At 37.0% G+C, this 22,898-nt stretch overlaps 1 protein-coding gene across 2 annotated transcripts; it reads left to right on the forward strand.

Moving 5' to 3' along the window:
- The first annotated feature begins 6,599 nt into the window (after positions 1-6,599).
- On the forward strand, positions 6,600-11,091 carry LOC127420984 (uncharacterized). Of its 2 annotated transcripts, XM_051663657.1 has the most exons (4): positions 6,600-7,157; positions 7,231-7,286; positions 8,368-8,529; positions 10,237-11,091. In XM_051663657.1, exons 3-4 carry the CDS (start codon positions 8,440-8,442, stop codon positions 10,894-10,896), a joined length of 750 nt encoding a protein of 249 aa, XP_051519617.1. In that variant the 5' UTR covers positions 6,600-7,157; positions 7,231-7,286; positions 8,368-8,439; the 3' UTR covers positions 10,897-11,091. The 2 variants fall into 2 exon arrangements, 1 of the variants encoding a protein (XP_051519617.1); XR_007893923.1 differs by lacking the exon at positions 8,368-8,529.
- The last annotated feature ends 11,807 nt before the right edge of the window (positions 11,092-22,898 follow it).

Consider the following 22,898-nt stretch of genomic DNA (forward strand, 5'->3'; position numbering starts at 1 on the left):
TGACAGATAGGGTACATCTTGGTTACTATTGTAACCTCCGTTCCCTGATGGAGGGAACGAGATGTTGTGTCCCTCTTGCTACAACACTGAACTACCTGCTGAAATGGATGGGACTCTGTCTCGGCTCCTCAGCACAAAACCTGAATGAGTGGTTGCGAGCCAGTTCCTTTTATACCCGTATGTCCGGGGGAGTGGCATGCAAATTCCATTTGCCAATTTTCATTGGCCTTTTTTCAAATATCAGAGGTGTTTGGGGCTCCCAAGGGCGGCCCCTAGCGTCACTACATCAACACAGTCTCTTGTTTTCTCCATCAGGGAATGGAGGTTACAACAGTAACCAAGACACTCAAATTGATGTCTATTCTGATATGTTCTTTCTCTTTCTCCTCACATTCCTTTTTTCTCTTTTCATGATACATGATAAAATGATGAATAAATGGCATCTCTCACCACAGCTAGTGGCACAGAAGTGACTGTACATACTTCAGATTGAAAGCATGCCCCCTTTCTCATCTAACCCCTAATTCACACAAACAGTGATATTAATCCACTCAGTCTTAGATTCTGTCATATACACCTTCAAACAGCACTGCAGGTATAATTTATCAAATACTTTTTCATGGATTTAAATAAATAAATAAATAAATAAATAAATAAACACTTGTTGGCTGCTTTTCCTTTCTTTGTCAGTCCCACAGGCACAATTTACAAGACAAATTTCAAGCATTTAAGCCTTTAAATTATTAATGTCTTTTGGACCACATGAGATTCCTTTATCTGCCTACCAACAAAATGCATGTCAAAAACCTGCATACTTTGTTCCTATCAAATATTTTTATGCTTGCATATGAATCAGTTCTAACACATCGGCTGGAACTTTTCCTAACCCTGATATGAGGCATCGTGTGAAATCTATCTATCTATCTATCTATCTATCTATCTATCTATCTATCTATCTATCTATCTATCTGTCTGTCTGTCTGTCTGTCTGTCTGTCTGTCTATATGTCTGTCTGTCTGTCTGTCTGTCTACAGTATCTATCTATCTATCTTTCTATCTATCTATCTATCTATCTATCTATCTGTCTGTCTGTCTGTCTGTCTGTCTGTATGTCTGTCTGTCTGTCAGTCTCAGTGATGCTTATTTATTTCTTGATGTAAAACAAATAAATGGTTGGTTTATTGGTTATTCCATTTGGAAGACAAAAACAAATAAATGAATTATCCAAAGGAACAAATGAAAATTCTCTCATCATTTACTCCCAGATGTGTATGACTTTCTTTCTTCTGCAGAACACAAAGATTTTTAGAAGAATATTTCAGCTCTGTAGATCCTCAGAATGCAAGTGAATGGTGACCAATTTTGAAGCTCCAAAAGTACATAAAAGCAGCATAAAAGAAATGCAAAATACTCCAGTGGATAAATCCATGTCTTCTGAAGCGATATGATAGGTGTGGGTGAGAAATAGATCAATATTTAAGTCCTTTTTTAATATCAATCTCCACTTGCACTTACACATTGTTCTTCTTTTGTTTTTGGCAATTCTCATTATTCATGCATATCGCCACCTACTGGGCAGGGAGGAGAATTTATAGTAAAAGTGTCTTACATGTAGATCTGTTTCTCACCCATTCTCACCCATGCCAAGATGTCAAAATTTCCAAATGTATGTCCTGTGAAAATAAACCCAAATATTACTACCTCAGTTGAATGATGAAGCCCAGTGAAGAATTTACAGTGTTGGACAAGTGTTGTTTAGTTAAATTACTAACAAATCCACAAAAAATGTGCTACCCTTTAGAATAAAGTGGCTATTTGCACTACTAGCAACATAGCAAAAGTAACTATTTTATAAAAATTTTGAATATTAAAACGTCAACTGTAATTTGATCTAATACAAGATTAAATAAAACAAAAACTTCTCCAAAAGAAGTGCGTCAAAAACACTATTTTTGGTATCAGATGGTAAATACCATGATAGGTCTTTTTTTATATTTACCATAATACTGAATGAATAGCCTACCATATTCACACCATTGAGAGTTACTTAAAAACATTGTGTGGTACTACTATTGTACATGTCCAAAAATATGGCAATGCCTTGGTACTTAAAATGTTTTATTGTAATGGCGTTTTGATGCTGTTTTGGCTGGAAAATGTCTTGACCTGAGTCGTTCACAAGCTGCACACGCAGGTGCTGAACTGAATAAAGACATATGTATTGTCAGCAACCGATTAGATTTATGTGCTGTTTGCATGTTTGGTTTAATTGACTGTAGTTAAATATCCACTTCATCAGTCTCTCTTTTGCTCTCTGATTTCTAAAAATTTGTGAGAAACTGCTCCAAATGATTTAAAGCGACAGTGAGCTATCCGAATGATTCAGAATTGCGAACAAACCATTCAGATTCAGAACATTTTGCTAAGCGATTTAACTGATTCTTTGAATAGATGAGACTCTAAAGAATGATTCATTTGCAAATTGAATTTGGCTGGTTTTAAATGTTTGTTTTGAAAATGCCTTTACCTGAATTGTTCAAAAGCTGCACAGGCATTGAACTTAACACAGATGCTGGCAAAAGATAGGATGGATTTGTAGATTGAGATTTTAATTGATTGTAGACAAATAGGCTATTCTACTTAATTAATTGCTCTTTTTGCTCTAAAATATTGTTACGAATTGATAAACTGCAACAGACAAGTCAGTGCTAACCGAATGGTTCAAACTGAATCGCAAACCAATTCGTAAAACAATTCCTTGAAAAGAACTGACTCAGAAGAGTGATTCATTTGTGAATCGCGTTTGGATAGTTCTGATTCTAAACAGCTGACGGAAAATACCAGTGTTGTGTTGAAATCTTACTCCCAGCCAGATTCTGACTCCCCGCTACCTAATTGGCCCATATCCTTAAAGTCCACCCCACACTCACCCCTAATCTCATTGGTCCCTACCCCAAAAGCCCATCCCTACACCTACCCCTAAATATTAAGAAGGGAGTCAAAATTCAGCACTACACCAAACACACAACTGATTTGCTGAAATATTGTGAGAGAAAATGTTAAGTTGATGCATTTGTAAACGCTTGTCATTTGCCATTTTAATAAGCCCTGGTAAGCCTATGTATTGTTTAGTAACCTACACTGAAGTTTTCAAAAAGTCAAAAGTCTCCATTTTCCTTGGAGGATAATACGTTTTTAAACTAAAACATTAGGCCAGAAGAAGCAAGAGCATATACTGAATACAGCAACAACTCACTGAGATTAAAATTCATAATGACCCTGTCTTACTGAAATTAGACACCATCTGTTTGGCCTGTTTTATGGTGTATAGTGATCAGTACTAAATAAACAAATAAAATTAATTACTTATCAATATCTCCCTGTCATTTAAAATGGCCATTGATCTTCCAAGTATCTGTGAAATGTTGCCAAGCAACACAAATAGCCCATGAAACTTTAAGGACAGTAATCTCCATATCCATAATGTGTATGCCCATCTTATCAGCACAAGAAGAGTATGGACACCTAAATCCAAAACAATAACAGGAAAGCAAACAGATAATGAGTACTTTTCATAAGAATCAAATACAGCTGTTAGATTTTATGAATGTCAATTTTAGGGTGAGACAAAGGCAACAGCTGTTGTTTTAAATTTCTGCACATTAAGTTATGCTAAAACTTCATGAAACTAGTACCACCATGATGCTAAAAAGATCAAAAGATCAGTGTTGCCCTCTACAGACACTGAACTGTACATTGCCACCTACACCATCCCATGAGAAAATTTGTTGTAATGTTGTAAAATGTTCATCATCTGATGGCCTGAACTTCTCTCACTCACTCAGGAACTAGATGCTGCATATTTTAAGAGCACCAGACTCAGATGACTAAATTTGATATGCAAATATATACTTAGACAATTCCTCACCCAAGTGGGCAGGCAAGATTTGTCTTTCCAATTTGGGAGCGCATTTGATGTTTGAATTTTGCATGGGTGATTATAGCAGGTGAATTCAAAGAGATGCAAGTACTATAACAGGGGTTTTCAAACTGGGGTCTGGGATCTTCAAGTTGCTGCACTAGGGGGTCCACAGAAAATCTGAGAGAAACTTTTGCTGAATATATATATATATATATTTTTTAGGTCAGTCTAAAGCCATCTTTACACTGGTAAGGTGGCACAGAAGCTACATTTAAACTGGAATTTAGATGCATTTAAACAGACAGTTTAATGCTGCTCAGAGCAGGCATAAATGCATTTACACAGAAATTACTGTTGCACACATAATCTGAGATTAATGTTTTAAATATAACATTTTTAATATAGAAATATGAAATGAATTAAAATATGATATTATACCTAAAATATTAAACAAAATTATGAAATATAAGCTCTTTCTTGACAAAAAAAAAAAAAAAAAAAGTTTAAGGTGGGTTAGAGCAGGCTTAATTTAGACTCTCTTTTATGCTGTACTGTCTTTGCACAGAATTTTACGCACGCACAGAGCAGGATTAACTCGGCTGTGTAAAGACACGTTAATTTATTTGTTAAATATCTTAAAACACACTAATTTTTCACACAGTGAACACATTATTTGAAGTTATTGCTTTATAGCTTATATACTTTATAGGTTTTGGTGAGAAACACTGATGTTCTTTTTCACTATAAATCTCCACTTTCACTTCCACATACTTTTTTTTTCTTTTCTCTGCAGTTCATATCTTTCTTGCATGTAGGAGCCATATATTATTTTTATTTAATAATAAAATGTATTAGTTGTTCATTTGAATTGTTATCAAACAAATCCATTTCAGTTTATTATATGAGTAATATTATTAATGGTTTAAGTGTGTTCATGTTCTGTGAGTTGGTGCCCTCTATATGTATGGAGGAAGGAGGTTTAAAAAGGTGTATGCCACCCCTGGCAGTTGGGGGGTGATGGTGCAAAAGCACACAGTCATTTGACCGTGCACATGGTGCTCACTGCTCATTATGTTACAAGCCTTCAAACTGCTAAAAAATTAACTGTTTATTTCATTTTCTTTCAAAAAAATTCAAGCAACATTTTCAATCATCCATCTGCCTCTGGATCTATATTTGCACGCTTCAGGACATCATTGCATCAACATCACCCATTGTGGATTTAAATCAAAGGACAGTACTAGGAACGTTTGGAAAAACTTAAACTTGTTTTTACCACTACAGTGCATATCGCCACCTATTGGTCGGGGCTGGTCAAAGGTGGAAACGTATAGTAAAACAGGGCTTAAATATTGATCAACCACACCTATCATATCACTTCTGAAGACATGGACTTAACCACTGGAGTCTTGAGGATTACTTTTATGTTGCCTTTATGTCCTTTATGGAGCTTCTAATTTCTGGCCACCATTCACTTGCATTGTATCGGCCAACAGAGCTGAAATATTCTTCTAAAAATATATTTGTGTTTAGCAGAGGAAAGAAAGTCATACACATCTGGGATGGCATGAGGGTGAGCATATGATGAGAGGATTTTCATTTTTGGGTGAACTATCCATTTAAAACAACTTTATTTTTCATATAATATTTTAATTTATTTTAATTTGTTTTCACTTGGTACAATGAATGAAAGACAGTTATTTAATTTTGCAAACAAACATGTTATCTTTATATCACACTTACTTATATCACATACAAAAAAAAAAAAAAAAAAAGAGTCTTTATGCAGGATATAGCTGCATTTATATTTTAGGAACTGCACTGTAAATCTACAGTGCCACTGGGTTAATGTACAGTACAGTAGATACTGGGCCTCACAACGGTCCTCACAAGGCCACAAAGTGATCTGTCACATCAAATAACAAAGCCATGGGAAATTACAAATGTACAGATAGACACATGTTGTCAGGCATTAGTAGGGTACTTGATGCTCAGACTGAAAAGTGCTATGGAGTGCTGTAGAAGTCCTAAGAGATACTATTGTTCTTAGACGTCTGCTGCCATCTAGTGTATTTTCTTAGACATTGTTCACCATTAGTTCATCAGGAAAAATATTGCATTGAAGGGCATCTTTAATAACTGTGTTGCAAATTACATTTAACAACCAAACAGAGAGCTTACGTTCGTGAAAAAAACGGGAAATAAAATAAAAAGTCATGGTTATTAATAAAATCTTATCATCGACTAATGCTCTTTTTTTAGTGCAATCTCTATAAAACGATATAATAATAATAATAATAATAATAATAATAATTGGGTTTATCCAATGCTTCCAAAAGTATTTATTTATTTTATTGTTTTCATTAATTTCGAAAACATTTACAAAAATGTTATAAAGTTGAATGAAATGTAAAAGTAGTATATATTTACAACATTTATAAAAGTAAATACATAAATAATAATATTATTAACCAAAAGGTGTAATAAGCATTTATATTTATTCATGCCACATATTATATCTTTAAATGAGAGTGAGAAACTAACAGCAATCTTCCCAAAAATGTCAGAAGAGACCCTGAAGTGTCTGACGACGCGTTAATGGGGCGGTCCTAAAACCAATGGGCGTGGCTTAGTTTCCTTGACAGTGACGTCAACGCCATTGCCGAGTAACTAAAGGTCGAACTGGTCGTGGTGCAAGAAGACGAAGATGAACCATACTCACCGATAATAAAAGTTTATTATGACTCCAGGATAATGGATTTTTTGTCTCACAAGTTAAGAGGAGGTATGCCAGAGAACTGCACGTGTAATGCATGTGTGAATGTTTATTATTAGCTTCATTATCAGGATATTATGAACAATGAGCCAGAAGGACGTGTATCAGTATCTCTGATGCTCTAATATCTGTGCTTTAATGATTGCTAATGACAGTATTTCATTGCAGATGTTGATTCATTATATGAGTGCAATGGGGATTGGACTTCCCGCTGTTATGCTAAAACATGATTAATTGTCTGTATAATGTATGACAATAATGATGGGACAACATTCAGACAATAAGTGAAAGCAGTTATATTAATTTTGCAACAAATTGATTCTTGTTGCATCATTACTCGGTTGCATTTGAAGTTGATTCAAGGACACTCACCTCCATCCATGGATAGCCTATTGGACATCTTGTATTTGTTTTGCTGAGTTTCGGCCCTAGAATTGTTCTTTTGCTGAGAAAGAGCAGGTAAGTGAATTTTCAGAACAACAAACCAATATTATAATAATTACTGTAATAGTAACAATGCTTTTGTCAACAGAAAGCTGTTTTTCTCTTTACATGGGTGTCGCTTGAAAATAGTAAGATTATACACAGGTGAGTACAATATATAGACTGTATCTAAAAAAAACAACAACAAAAAAAAAACACCATTATTTTCATATTTGACAGATCTGTTTAGTTCTACACAGTTCAACATTTGTTGTCCAATAACCTAAAATATACCTCATGTGGTAACATCTAAATCAGTCCCACCAGGATTTAGCGGCACTTTTTCCTGATTTTTGTGGCCTAAAATAACTGAATTTGCAGTGACAACTCACAAATCATCATTATATACCTCTGTAATTGTGTTAATTACATTGTAAATGCAATTACATGTAAATATTTTTTTGCACAATAACTGACTATGCATTTATCAAGCACAAAATAAAACAACAACAGCAACATTTAGATGAAACCTGTGGGTACTGGAAGACCTTTAATTATTTTTGTATTAAAATGTTCTGCCTCAGACAATGCAAGACAATTGAGTTTAAACTCTAAGTTTAAAATAGACATGCATTAAATCTGTAAACTAAAAACACAAATGAGGATTCGATAATTAGTCCTGTTGCAATTATTACATTGGCTGATATTGAAATATGATATATGGACATACTGTATATAAACAAATACATTTAGAGTTCACATATTTGAGCATTTGTGTACAAATTTAAATTCCACAAGTGTTTCGAAAAAAATGTTACATATATGAAAATGGCATTTTTTTTGTCATATTTTTAAATATGTGTTGCGTACATGTATACTGTATATGTGACCTTTTTATATCTGTATAAAAAAAAAAACTAATTTGAACCTAAATGAACCTGTTTCACACAAGTCAAATACATTAGGTTAAGTCAATGAAAGCAATTTTAATTATCAGATCAGGTGGAAATAGTTCATCTTAATGGCAACAATGTAACAATGACACATTTCCACTTTTTGCAGTGTTGTTTGTGCAGATGCAAAGTCAATGCCTAAAGGTGGGCTTCAAAAAGGTGTTAAAAATGAACACCCTCTTGTCTAAATCCAACAGATGTAGTTACAAAAAAAGTCACACTTTGTGATGGTGGTTTGAAAATTATTATTATTATTTTTTTTTTTTAAATCTGTCGTCCCATCTGCCGGATAGAGAGAGATAGAGACTGGGAGGAGGGATAAACATAACCTTCATTGTGATGCAACAACAGTTCTGTTGACCCTTATGACCTCAGAAGCCCCTCTACCCACCCTGAGCAGGACAAAGGTTGTGGGAACTGGACACGTCCAGCATCTGCGTGATCACCAGTTTAGGGTGAATATGTGTATGAACAGAAGTTTCATGGCCTTTCAAATGTTTTGAATCAACTTTCCAAAACCCAAATAATAGTTTGTTGCTTAATAATTAACATGCTTAAGTTACACAGGTTTTGTAAGTTAAAAAAAAAAAAAAAAAAAAAAAAGAAGTGTATGAAACACTGTAATAGAAATCATCCATTCATGTGTAAAATCAGTCCATTCAGGGATAAAGTTACCCTTATTGTCACTTTTAGTGGCATTTTTTACCCAAGCCCTCATTTATTTCTGTCCTTTGTGTGTTTGGATGAAGCAGAAGTGTTTGCTTGTCTATACAGCGATTTGTAAGTGTGCCACATGTGTGAACGGCCCCTTGCATCTGTAAACGTCCCCGACTGGAAGCTGCTCTATATTATCTGAGCTTTCAGTTTGATGTTTGCTGCTGCTGGCGGTCCCCAGCAACAAAACACACATCTTACACTTTGACAAATTAGTGTTATTACTTTGGATAAAAGGAGCATATCTATCTATCTATCTATCTATCTATCTATCTATCTATCTATCTATCTATCCTTCAAATGTATAAAGCTTTTCCTTATATCAAATTGAATTGTTTCAGTGTAAAAAGTAATAAGTGATTACAGTTTTTCTCAATCGCTTTGGCTAATTTTTTTAAACAGTCTTAACATTCTCTAAACTGTAATTGCAGTTGTCACAACTGTTTTATGAGACATCACAACTCTATTGCATGTTTGCAAAACATTTAATTCATGCTTCAAAACCTAGTTATTGTGTCAGTAAATTGGCCAATGCCACCAAAATTAAATTTTTTTTGTAATTGTGTGAGCCGTACTGGTCAAAATATTTAGATGTTTTTTCACCATGGCAGTCAACCCTGGATATGTTTGCTATATACACATTTTTGTTCTACTTTTTTGTTGACACTGACTGCTTACTATACTATACAAGAATTTGTCTAGCTGAATGCTATTGTGTATCACACTGAGCTTTTTAGATACCAATTTCAACAGTAGGTTACAGTTTTTCTCATTTGCTAAGACATTATTCACACCCTTTGTCAAACCAGTTGCCACAGATCTCATTGAAAGACCCCAAACTCTAGTGGATTAACTGTGTTGAACTTGCATAGTTATGAATCTCTAATGCACCTGTGTGAAACTCATTTGCACAACTCTTCAATCAGCAATCAGTCCTCATCCAGCTATAAAAGATGCCACCTCTGTGTTGCTATTTGCAAGCATGGATCAAAGAGGCCAAAGGCACGGAAGGAGAGTAAGAGGCCATGGCAGAGGGGTCCGAGGAAGAGGAGTTTGCATGTGTGGTGGAGGAGCTGAAGCAAGAGGAGAAAATAGAGCTCAAGTTTCAAATGAAATTCGGGCAACAATTATTGACCATGTAATCAATCATTGCTTGTCCTTTAGAGAGGCTGGAAAAGGGTCCAGCCCATTCTGTGTCGGAGCACTCTGGCATCTATTGTCAGGCTTTTTCGGAATGAGAACAGGCAAGTCACAATGTTACTGTATACCACTGTGTATGTCAGAATGAAGCATCTGTACAGAGTTCCATTCCAAAGAAACTCTGACATCGTGAAGGAGGCAAGATTCCAGTATGTGCAGGAACGGATTTGTTATTGTAATGCCTTGTTATACCATACATGTACATGCAATTGGAATCATTTGCTTTATGAATTTGCTTTTTTTCTTAGAGAATAATGGAGCTTGAAACTGAAGGGGCACATCACAAATTCATTTATGTGGATGAAGCCGGCTTCAACCTCTGTAAAGTGAGGAGACGCGGGAGGAACATCATTGGGCAGAGGGCCACTGTTACAGTGCCAGGTCAGAGGGGCACCAATATCATCACGTGTGCTGCCATCTCCAATGATGGTGTCCTTTGCCACATACCAACTATTGACCCATACAATACAGAACGCCTCATCACATTTCTTGATGCACTGAATGAAAGACTGGTTCCACCCGAAGAGAGAGGGCTGTTGAGGCCTGGCATGACACTGTATGTCATCATTTGGGACAATGTTGCCTTCCACCACTCCCGCCTTGTGAATGAATGGTTTGCAGCACAGCCCCATATGATGATACAATTCCTCCGTGCATACTCTCCTTTTCTGAACCCAATTGAGGAGTTCTTCTCTGCTTGGAGATGGAAGGTGTATGATCACCGGCCATATGAGCAGATGTCCCTCCTGGAGGCAATGAATGCTGGTTGCCTGGCAATAGGTGCAGAGGACTGCCAGGGATGGATATGCCATGCAAGGAGATATTTTCCTCAGTGCATTGCAAGGGAAAACATCCAATGCGATGTTGATGAGAACCTGTGGCATAATCGTCAGGAACGAATGGACTAAATGTGAAGTTCTGAGTATTTTAACTCTTTATTTTGTTTTTTAGATATTTCCACCCATAAGTTTCCTTTGGTTGCTTTTTTTACAGTATTCAGCATTTCTGAGTTTGAAAAATATCATATATTTCATATTGATAGCTGTATATTGTATTTTGTTGTCCATTGTGTAATGACTGATTAAAAGAATATATTAATTTGACCACAAGTTGTGGTGTTTGATGGAAATATTTGCTTTTGGTGCATGTTTTTAATGTTTCGTGAGTTTTAGAGCATTTTGCAAACAAAATTAGTCATTTTGGCCAGTGAGCTTCAGTTTTAGCCTGTGTGTTAACTGTTTTGAAAATGTGATGTCAGAGTGGACAAATGTGTTTAAGCAATCGAGAAAAAGTGTACTGTACAGAAAAAGGATATGCACATTTGTATGTATACAGTAAATGTATTTTTGTAGCAATGTGTTACATGTAAACAGAAAATTCACATTTGCATGTCCATTTTTACACATTTCTTACATGTAAAGTCATATAGAGTGAACAGAAAACTGCCACAAAATGACATCCATGCAAAAAACAAATGCAAAAATGAAAGAAACCCATGGTAGTTCTGTAAAAAACAATAAATTGTACCTCCTCACAGTACGTAACACTACAGGTTCCCATCTTCTTGGTGGACATCCTGTCGCTCTTGTTGGTCTGGCCAGAGATTTAGCAGACATCACAATCATTCCATGTCATAGATATTTATGGAATATACATGTATGTCTGACATATTTGATTATTGAATGGATCATTTTGCATGTGATGGCTCACACAATGAAATAATGTTTAGAAGTTGTGAAGAGTATGACAATTTCACTGAGAATCAACTCATCAGTTTTGATCAGCAAGCCACGTGCATTTAGTTATTGTGCAAATTGTAGATAATTGTACTTACTCTTTTGCACACATGTGCCAAAACACGTGCAATTTGCTTTAAATGAATAAGAAATTCAAATCTAGTGTGAACAAGAAACTAATTGTTCAGAGATTTTAACATATTGTTTTGAAAAAAAAAAATATTCTCATTCGAGAATTGAGCCAAAGCGATTGAGAATAAATTTAATAAAAGTCCAGACTAAATATATTTGATATTCTTGTACATTCTTAGATGGTTTTATACTCAGTTATACCTCCATGTGAAAAAGTAAGACTGAAGATTGTGGGTTGTTTTAGAATTGACACCACTTTACACATGTCTGTATCAAACTCAAACACAAAGATATGCATATAAGCTCAGTATTTACATTTACACAGTTCATATTCACTTTACAAATGATTATGATTGCATTTCAATTTCGGATACTGTAATAGCATGTTTTATTTGGACCATGTAATTCGAGATCAGGTGGGTGATGGCCATAGTGTTTCATTGAATAACACTGGGGGGCGCTATTTGTTATTTTTTTACAGGTGCATCTCAATAAATTAGAATGTCGTGGAAAAGTTCATTTATTTCAGTAATTCAACTCAAATTGTGAAACTCGTGTATTAAATAAATTCAGTGCACACAGACTGAAGTAGTTTAAGTCTCTGGTTCTTTTAATTGTGATGATTTTGGCTCACATTTAACAAAAACCCACCAATTCACTATCTCAAAAAATTAGAATATGGTGACATGCCAATCAGCTAATCAACTCAAAACAACTGCAAAGGTTTCCTGAGCCTTCAAAATGGTCTCTCAGTTTGGTTCACTAGGCTACACAATCATGGGGAAGACTGCTGATCTGACAGTTGTCCAGAAGACAATCATTGACACCCTTCACAAGGAGGGTAAGCCACAAACATTCATTGCCAAAGAAGCTGGCTGTTCACAGAGTGCTGTATCCAAGCATGTTAACAGAAAGTTGAGTGGAAGGAAAAAGTGTGGAAGAAAAAGATGCACAACCAACCGAGAGAACCGCAGCCTTATGATTGTCAAGCAAAATCGATTCAAGAATTTGGGTGAACTTCACAAGGAATGGACTGAGGCTGGGGTCAAGGCATCAAGACACAGACATGTCAAGGAATTTGGCTACAGTTGTCGTATTCCTCTTGTTAAGCCACCACAGACAACGTCAGAGGCGTCTTACCTGGGCTAAGGAGAAGAAGAACTGGACTGTTGCCCAGTGGTCCAAAGTCCTCTTTTCAGATGAGAGCAAGTTTTGTATTTCATTTGGAAACCAAGGTCCTAGAGTCTGGAGGAAGGGTGGAGAAGCTCATAGCCCAAGTTGCTTGAAGTCCAGTGTTAATTTTCCACAGTCTGTGATGATTTGGGGTGCAATGTCATCTGCTGGTGTTGGTCCATTGTGTTTTTTGAAAACCAAAGTCACTGCACCCGTTTACCAAGAAATTTTGGAGCACTTCATGCTTCCTTCTGCTGACCAGCTTTTTAAAGATGCTGATTTCATTTTCCAGCAGGATTTGGCACCTGCCCACACTGCCAAAAGCACCAAATGTTGGTTAAATGACCATGGTGTTGGTGTGCTTGACTGGCTAGCAAACTCACCAGACCTGAACCCCATAGAGAATCTATGGGGTATTGTCAAGAGGAAAATGAGAAACAAGAGACCAAAAAATGCAGATGAGCTGAAGGCCACTGTCAAAGAAACCTAGGCTTCCATACCACCTCAGCAGTGCCACAAACTGATCACCTCCATGCCACGCTGAATTGAGGCAGTAATTAAAGCAAAAGGAGCCCCTACCAAGTATTGAGTACATATACAGTAAATGAACATACTTTCCAGAAGGCCAACAATTCACTAAAAATGTTTTTTTTTATTGGTCTTATGATGTATTCTAATTTTTTGAGATAGTGAATTGGTGGGTTTTTGTTAAATGTGAGCCAAAATCATCACAATTAAAAGAACCAAAGACTTAAACTACTTCAGTCTGTGTGCATTGAATTTATTTAATACACGAGTTTCACAATTTGAGTTGAATTACTGAAATAAATGAACTTTTCCACGACATTCTAATTTATTGAGATGCACCTGTATGTTATTTACTGGCTTATTTTACAATAAAGTTCCATTGGTTAACATTAAGCATCACGAACAAACAATGAAATATTATTAATTATTATTATTTTTATTTTTTATTTTTTTATTTTTTTATTTTTTACAGCATTTAGTTAATGTTAGTTAATAAAAATACAATGTTTATTATTAGTTTATGGTTCAGTAACTGTTGTTAAGAAATAAAAGTTTTGATTTTAAAAATGTATTAATGCATGTTGAAATTAACATTAACCAAGATTATTAAATGCTGTAAAAATATTGCTCATTATTAGTTCATGTTAACTAATGTCATTAACCAATGTTAACAAATGGAAACTTATTGTAAAGTGTTACTGTTGTAGTTTTATAAAATTATGCAGTTGATTACTTTTCCCTTTGTCATTTTTGCGGTTTCATTAAATATTGTATTTCATAATTGTTTTATTGTTTAAATTATATCAGAAATGCCATTAAACACATAAAAACTTTTAAATATATTTAAGTTTTTTTAGATAGCATTTCAGATTTGAATAGTATTTCATATTTAAAGATGCATGTTATTGAAAATAAGCAGCAGGTTTTCATTGTGACATCTTCCCCAAAGTTGACAAAAGTTCAACATGTCTTCAATGAACTGTATGTTTTTTCTTCTTAGATAATATTGGAAATGTTCAAGAGCTTTTTTTGCAGCCAACACTTTAAGTTATATATCTCTAAAGTTGACTTACGCAGCTCACCCAACCCTGAGATACTTCCACTGGACTGTGACAACTAACCCCATTCTCCCCTTTAAGCCACTTAAACAATAATTAATCTGCATACAGTGAATGGTAGTTAAGCAATAACAAGGACATGAACTTTTTTTCAGCATTACAATTTTAGCATTAATATACAGGATATGTATATAAGGGGAAATGTATATTTTAGGTGCATAAAATGCAAAAATGTTGTTTGCTCTGCAGTTTGAATATTTTGTTTTTATTATTCGAGCACTGCTATTACTGTTTGACATGCCGTGTCAACCACCCTTTGATGTTCAAAATACCTAAATTATTTACTAGGGGTTTTGGCAGATCTATGTTTTCAGGTTATGCAAGAACGGCAAGAAGTACAGGTGCGCAGATGAATACGCCTTTTTGTTCAACACAATATCCTGATGTTTCCACCTGATCTATTCTCAGCGTCATCTTGCAATTATCTCTGTCATGTTGCCACATCGACTGAGCGATTGTCATTGTTGTATGAAAGAGAGTGTAAAGGAATAGTATCTGCGACATAAAAAAGCATGATGTTGAAACATCAAAAGAAAAGATGTCGTCATGATTTCGTTTTTAAAACTTTTTTTTTTTTTTAGCAGAGTCTGACATTGTCCTCTTTTAAAATTTGTGATATATACTGCTGTATCATTAAAACCACCTGCCTAATATTGTGTAGGTCCCCCTTGTGTCGCCAAAACAGTATCAGTATAGTATTCTGAGATGATATTCTTCTCACCACTATTGTACAGAGCGGTTTTCTGAGTTACCCTAGACTTTGTCAGTTCAAACCAGTCTCTGTTGACCTCTCTCAACAACAAGGCATTTCCATCCACAGAACTGCCGCTCACTGGATGTTTTTTGTTTTGTTTTTGGCACAATTCAGAGTAAATTCTAGAGACTGTTGTGTGTGAAAATCCCAGGAGATCAGCAGTTACAGAAATACTCAAAGCAGCCCGTCTGGAACCTGCCAATCGTGTGGCAGCAATGCAGTGCATAAAATCATGCAGATACGGGTCAGGAGCTTCAGTTAATGTTCACATCAACCACCAGAATGGGGAAAAAATGTGATCTCAATGATTTTGACCGTGGCATGATTGTTGGTGCCAGACGGGCTGGTTTGAGTATTCTGGGATGCGAGTTGGCGCTGTTTTGGTGGCACAGCGGGGACCTACACAATATTAGGCAGGTGGTTTTAATGTTGTAGCTGATCGGGGTATATAGTTTTGTATTTAGATTTTACTTTGTTTAAAACCATTATTATTATTATTATTATTATTATTATTATTATCGGCAACTAGAGCTATTCAAATTCATCGTAGTCATATTTTCATGAGTTAATGTGGGGGTAAAAAAAACCTGGTCTCACAAAATCACATTGCTATAGGGTGATGTCAGTTAATGTGGGCCATCGTGTCAAATGGGCCAGATGAGGCTGGAGTCTCTAGGTTCTGTAAGATTCAATCTCCAATTAATGCAAACTAATTTAAGTTGCAACAACTGTACTTGACATGTATCAGCTGATTTCATTTGTCTGCAAAACAATCTAATTGTTTTAATTGTTTGATGAAAAAGGGCTTTTTATTTGCTGGCTCATTTTAGCAAACCCCTATCTGATAAAAAACGGGCCACCATGTTTCAGCTACAATGGGCCACTTTATAGACTGACTTATAAGAAAAAATTGGATGGGTTCTTTCATTAAAACTGCACAAATAAAAGGGATGAAAGAAACAATGGATGTGTTGTATAAATGTATGACTGTAGTATCCAAAAATGTGCTAAAAAAACCCCCACCCATCTCACACACACACACTCATGTCCATTTGATTACGACAGAAGAGTACAAATACATTTCAAATAACATTTGAATTGAAAAGAAATTACAGTGACATTGTACACACACCCACACACATAAACACACAAAAATGCACTAGGAGCGTTACACAGAATAACAAAAAGATGAGTACATTTTAATAAAGGGAGGTTTAGTTTTTATGGGGAAATCTTATTCAAGATACAGTATATCCTTGTTCCTTGTTAATGTCATGAATTCTTCTTATTCTAAAATCTACAAATCTACCTCAATCTCTCTTGACTCAACCTCCCCAACAACTCACATTGTAAAGGAATCAACCAAAATGAAAATTCTCTCATCATTTACCCTCATGCCATCCCAGATGTGTATGACTTTCTTTCTTCTGCAGAACACAAATAATGATTTTTATAAGAATATTTCAGCTCTGTATGTCCACACAATGTGTAATGATGAGTCAGCAGGTTTGAGATCCATGTGCAGCTTTAATAACATTAAACATAGTAATACAGACAGGTAGGGGTCAATCACCAGCAACAGTAATATCAAAGGCAATCCAGAGAGGTAGTCAATAAACAGGCAAGAGGTCAGGGCAGGCGGCAGACAATCACAGGTTATATCCAGGTAAACAAAGCAGTAACAGTAGGCAGGCAGCAATGGTTCAAAACAGGGTAAACAGTCCAGGATCATACGCAGGTAAGGTAGTAAACTTAGATAACGCTCAGAAATGTCAGCCATGGAAAAACAAGACTTCGCAATGAGAGAGAGTGAGTGTGAGTCTTAAATAGCTGAGTAGATTGGAAACAGGTGAACAGGTAATCAGTGCCAGGTATGGGGATTATGGGAAATGGAGTCCAGAGAGTTAAAGTCAATTCCCAGGTGATGGAGACCTCTAGTGGTGAGCAGAAGGAACTACAGAGGTAGGATTCGTGACAGAGCCAAACCCCCCCACGAGCGGCTCCTGAAGCGAGGGGCAAGCGACACTGGGGTCCAAAGAAACTAGGGCAGATGAGGTAGATGACCAGAGGACCAAGGAAACCAGGGCAGATCAGGTATCTGACCAGGGAACCAAGGAAACCAGAGCAGATCAGGTATCTGACCAGGGAACCAAGGAAACCAGAGCAGATCAGGTGGATGGCCATGAGACCAGGGATACCAGAGCAGGTCAGGTTGACGGCCAGGAGTCCCAGGAGACCAGAGCAGATCAGGCAGATGGCCATGAGACCAAAGGGAACAAGAGCAGATCAGGAAGACAGCCAGAGGATCCAGAAGACCAGAGTAGATCATGCGGATGGCCAGGAGACCCAGAAGCCCAGAGCAGATCAGGTGGATGACCAGGAGACCCAGAGGACCAGAGCGGATCAGGCGGACAGCCATGAGACCAAGGGGACAAGAGCAGATCAGGCGGTTGGCCAGGAGACCCAGGAGGCCACCTCAGGGTAGGGACTGGATCAGGAGGGCTGGTTGACAGCCACAGAGCTGAAACAGGGTCAGGTGACCTGGGTTGTGACCACAGACTAGAGACTTAAGCCGTAGAAGGCGGAGCCATAGGAGACTCGGGGGACGAAGCCATGGAAGGCAGAGCCGTGGGAAGCTCAAGGAGCGGATCCATGGAAGGCAAAGCTGTTGCAGGCTCGAGGGGCAAAGTTGTAGAAGGCAGAGCCGTAGCAGGCTCGAGGCAAAGAGTCCAGGATGACTGGGAAATGAACTCAGTAGTTGTGAACATGAGCAGAGTCTCGGGAGTGACCTCTGTAGTCGTGGGCATAGACAGAGACTTGGGAATGACCTCTGTGGTTGTGGGCGTAGACAGAGACGACCTTTACTGTTGTGAACATGGACAGAGTCTCGGGAGCGACCTCTGTGGTCGTGGGCATAGACAGAGACTCGGGTACGACCTCTGTGGTCATGGACATGGACTGAGACTCGGAAATGACCTCTGTGGTCGAGAACACTGGTAGAGACTTGGAAACAGAAGCCTTTCCTCTCCTCCTCCTCCTCCTCTGGACGGCCGAAGTAGGCAATGCAGGCTCTGGGACGGACAATGCTGGCAACGCTGGCAACGTTTTAGAATTGACACCACTTTACACGTGTCTGTATCAAACTCAAACACAAAGATATGCATATAAGCTCAGTATTTACATTTACACAGTTCATATTGATTTACAAATGATTATGATTGCATTTCAATTTCGGATACTGTAATAGCATGTTTTATTTGGACCATGTAATTCGAGATCAGGTGGGTGATGGCCATAGTGTTTCATTGAATAACACTGGGGGGCACTATTTGTTATTTTTTATGTTATTTACTGGCTTATTTTACAATAAAGTTCCATTGGTTAACATTAAGTACCATGAACAAACAATGAAATTGTTATTTAATTGTAATTATTATTATTATTATTATTATTATTATTATTATTATTATTTTATTTTTTATAGCATTTATTAATCTAAGATAATGTTAGTTAATAAACATACAATGTTTATTATTAGTTTATGGTTCAGTAACTATTGTTAAGAAATAGATGTTTTGATTTTAAAAATGTATTAGTGCATGTTGAAATTAACATTAACCAAGATTAATAAATGCTGTAAAAATATTGCTCATTATTAGTTCGTTAACTAATGTCATTAACCAATGTTAACAAATGGAAACTTATTGTAAAGTGTTACTGTTGTAGTTTTATAAAATTATGCAGTTGATTACTTTTCCCTTTGTCATTTTTGTGGTTTCATTAAATATTGTATTTCATAATTGTTTTATTGTTTAAATTATATCAGAAATGCCATTAAACACATAAAAACTTTTAAATATATTTAAGTTTTTTAGATAGCATTTCAGATTTGAATAGTATTTCATATTTAAAGATGCATGTTATTGAAAATAAGCAGCAGGTTTTCATTGTGACATCTTCCCCAAAGTTGACAAAAGTTCAACATGTCTTCAATGAACTGTATGTTTTTTCTTCTTAGATAATATTGGAAATGTTCAAGAGCTTTTTTTGCAGCCAACACTTTAAGTTATATATCTCTAAAGTTGACTTACGCAGCTCATCCCACCCTGAGATACTTCCACTGGACTGTGACAACTAACCCCATTCTCCCCTTTAAGCCACTTAAACAATAATTAATCTGCATACAGTGAATGGTAGTTAAGCAATAACAAGGACATGAACTTTTTTTCAGCATTACAATTTTAGCATTAATATACAGGATATGTATATAAGGGGAAATGTATATTTTAGGTGCATAAAATGCAAAAATGTTGTTTGCTCTGCAGTTTGAATATTTTGTTTTTATTATTCTAGCACTGCTATTACTGTTTGACATGTCGTGTCAATCACCCTTTGATGTTTAAAAAAACCCTTTACAGTACAAAATACCTAAATTATTTACTAGGTGTTTTGGCAGATCTATGTTTTCAGGTTATGCAAGAACGGCAAGAAGTACAGGTGCGCAGATGAATACGCCTTTTTGTTCAACACAATATCCTGATGTTTCCACCTGATCTATTCTCAGCGTCATCTTGCAATTATCTCTGTCATGTTGCCACATCGACTGAGCGATTGTCATTGTTGTATGAAAGAGAGTGTAAAGGAATAGTATCTGCGACATAAAAAAAGCATGATGTTGAAACATCAAAAGAAAAGATGTCGTCATGATTTCGTTTTTAAAACTTTTTTTTTTTTTTTTAGCAGAGTCTGACATTGTCCTCTTTTAAAATTTGTGATATATACTGCTGTATCATGTGTTGTGTCCTTATATATACACCGATCAGCCACAACATTAAAACCACCTGCCTAATATTGTGTAGGTCCCCCTTGTGTCGCCAAAACAGTATCAGTATAGTATTCTGAGATGATATTCTTCTCACCACTATTGTACAGAGCGGTTTTCTGAGTTACCCTAGACTTTGTCAGTTCAAACCAGTCTCTGTTGACCTCTCTCAACAACAAGGCATTTCCATCCACAGAACTGCCACTCACTGGATGTTTTTTCTTTTGTTTTTGGCACAATTCAGAGTAAATTCTAGAGACTGTTGTGTGTGAAAATCCCAGGAGATCAGCAGTTACAGAAATACTCAAAGCAGCCCGTCTGGAACCTGCCAATCGTGTGGCAGCAATGCAGTGCGTAAAATCATGCAGATACGGGTCAGGAGCTTCAGTTAATGTTCACATCAACCACCAGAATGGGGAAAAAATGTGATCTCAATGATTTTGACCGTGGCATGATTGTTGGTGCCAGACGGGCTGGTTTGAGTATTCTGGGATGCGAGTTGGCGCTGTTTTGGTGGCACAGCGGGGACCTACACAATATTAGGCAGGTGGTTTTAATGTTGTAGCTGATCGGGGTATATAGTTTTGTATTTAGATTTTACTTTGTTTAAAACCATTATTATTATTATTATTATTATTATTATTATTATTATCGGCAACTAGAGCTATTCAGATTCATCGTAGTCATATTTTCATGAGTTAATGTGGGGGTAAAAAAAACCTGGTCTCACAAAATCACATTGCTATAGGGTGATGTCAGTTAATGTGGGCCATCGGGTCAAATGGGCCAGATGAGGCTGGAGTCTCTAGGTTCTGTAAGATTCAATCTCCAATTAATGCAAACTAATTTAAGTTGCAACAACTGTACTTGACATGTATCAGATGATTTCGTTTGTCTGCAAAACAATCTAATTATTTTAATTGTTTGATGAAAAAGGGCTTTTTATTTGCTGGCTCATTTTAGCAAACCCCTATCTGATAAAAAATGGGCCACCATGTTTCAGCTACAATGGGCCACTTTATAGACTGACTTATAAGAAAAAATTGGATGGGTTCTTTCATTAAAACTGCACAAATAATAGGGATGAAAGAAACAATGGATGTGTTGTATAAATGTATGACTGTAGTATCCATAAATGTGCTAAAAAAAAAACCACCCAGCTCACACACACACTCATGTCCATTTGATTACGACAGATGAGTACAAATACATTTCACATAAAATTTGAATTGAAAAGAAATTACAGTGACATTGTACACACACCCACAAACATACACACAAACACACACATATACACACAAAAATGCACTAGGAGCGTTACACAGAATAACAAAAAGATGAGTACATTTTAGTAAAGGGAGGTTTAGTTTTTGTGGGGAAATCCTATTCAAGATACAGTATATCCTTGTTCCTTGTTAATGTCATGAATTCTTCTTATTCTAAAATCTACAAATCTACCTCAATCTCTCTTGACTCAACCTCCCCAACAACTCACATTGTAAAGGGATCAACCAAAATGTAAATTCTCTCATCATTTACCCTCATGCCATCCCAGATGTGTATGACTTTCTTTCTTCTGCAGAACACAAAAAATGATTTTTATAAGAATATTTCAGCTCTGTAGGTCCACACAATGTGTAATGATGAGTCAGCAGGTTTGAGATCCATGTGCAACTTTAATAACATTAAACGTAGTAATACAGACAGGCAGGGGTCAATCACCAGCAACAGTAATATCAAAGGCAATCCAGAGAGGTAGTCAATAAACAGGCAAGAGGTCAGGGCAGGCGGCAGACAATCACAGGTTATATCCAGTTAAACAAAGCAGTAACAGTAGGCAGGCAGCAACGGGTCAAAACAGGGTAAACAGTCCAGGATCATACGCAGGTAAGGTAGTAAACTTAGATAACGCTCAGAAATGTCAGCCAGGGAAAAACAAGACTTCACAATGAGAGAGAGTGAGTGTGTCTTAAATAGCTGAGTAGATTGAAAACAGGTGAACAGGTAATCAGTGCCAGGTACAGGGATTATGGGAAATGGAGTCCAGAGAGTTAAAGTCAATTCCCAGGTGATGGAGACCTCTAGTGGTGAGCAGGAGGAACTACAGAGGTAGAATCTGTGACAGAGCCAAAACACCCCCCCCCCCAGATCAGGTATCTGACCAGGGAACCAAGTAAACCAGAGCAGCTCAGGCAGACGGCCAGGAGACCAAGGGAGCCAGAGCAGATCAGGTGGACGGCCATGAGACCAGGGATACCAGAGCAGGTCAGATGGACGGCCAGGAGATCCAGAAGACCAGAGCAGATCAGGTGGATGGCCAGGAGACCCAGAAGACCAGAGCAGATCAGGTGGATGACCAGGAGACCCAGAAAACAAGAGTGGATCAGGCGGATGGCCATGAGACCAAGGGGACCAGAGCAGATCAGGTGGTTGGCCAGGAGAACCAGGAGGCCACCTCAGGGTAGGGACTGAATCAGGAGGCCTGGTTGATGGCCACAGAGCTGAAACAGGGTCAGGAGACCTGGGTGGTGACCACAGACTAGAGACTTGAGCTGTGGAAGGCAGAGCCATAGGAGACTCGAGGGACGAAGCCATGGAAGGCGGAGCCATGGGAAGCTCGAGGAGCAGAGCCATGGAAGGCAGAGCC

The sequence above is a fragment of the Myxocyprinus asiaticus genome, chromosome 30 (genome assembly GCF_019703515.2).
Source record: "Myxocyprinus asiaticus isolate MX2 ecotype Aquarium Trade chromosome 30, UBuf_Myxa_2, whole genome shotgun sequence".
NCBI lineage: Eukaryota > Metazoa > Chordata > Actinopteri > Cypriniformes > Catostomidae > Myxocyprinus > Myxocyprinus asiaticus.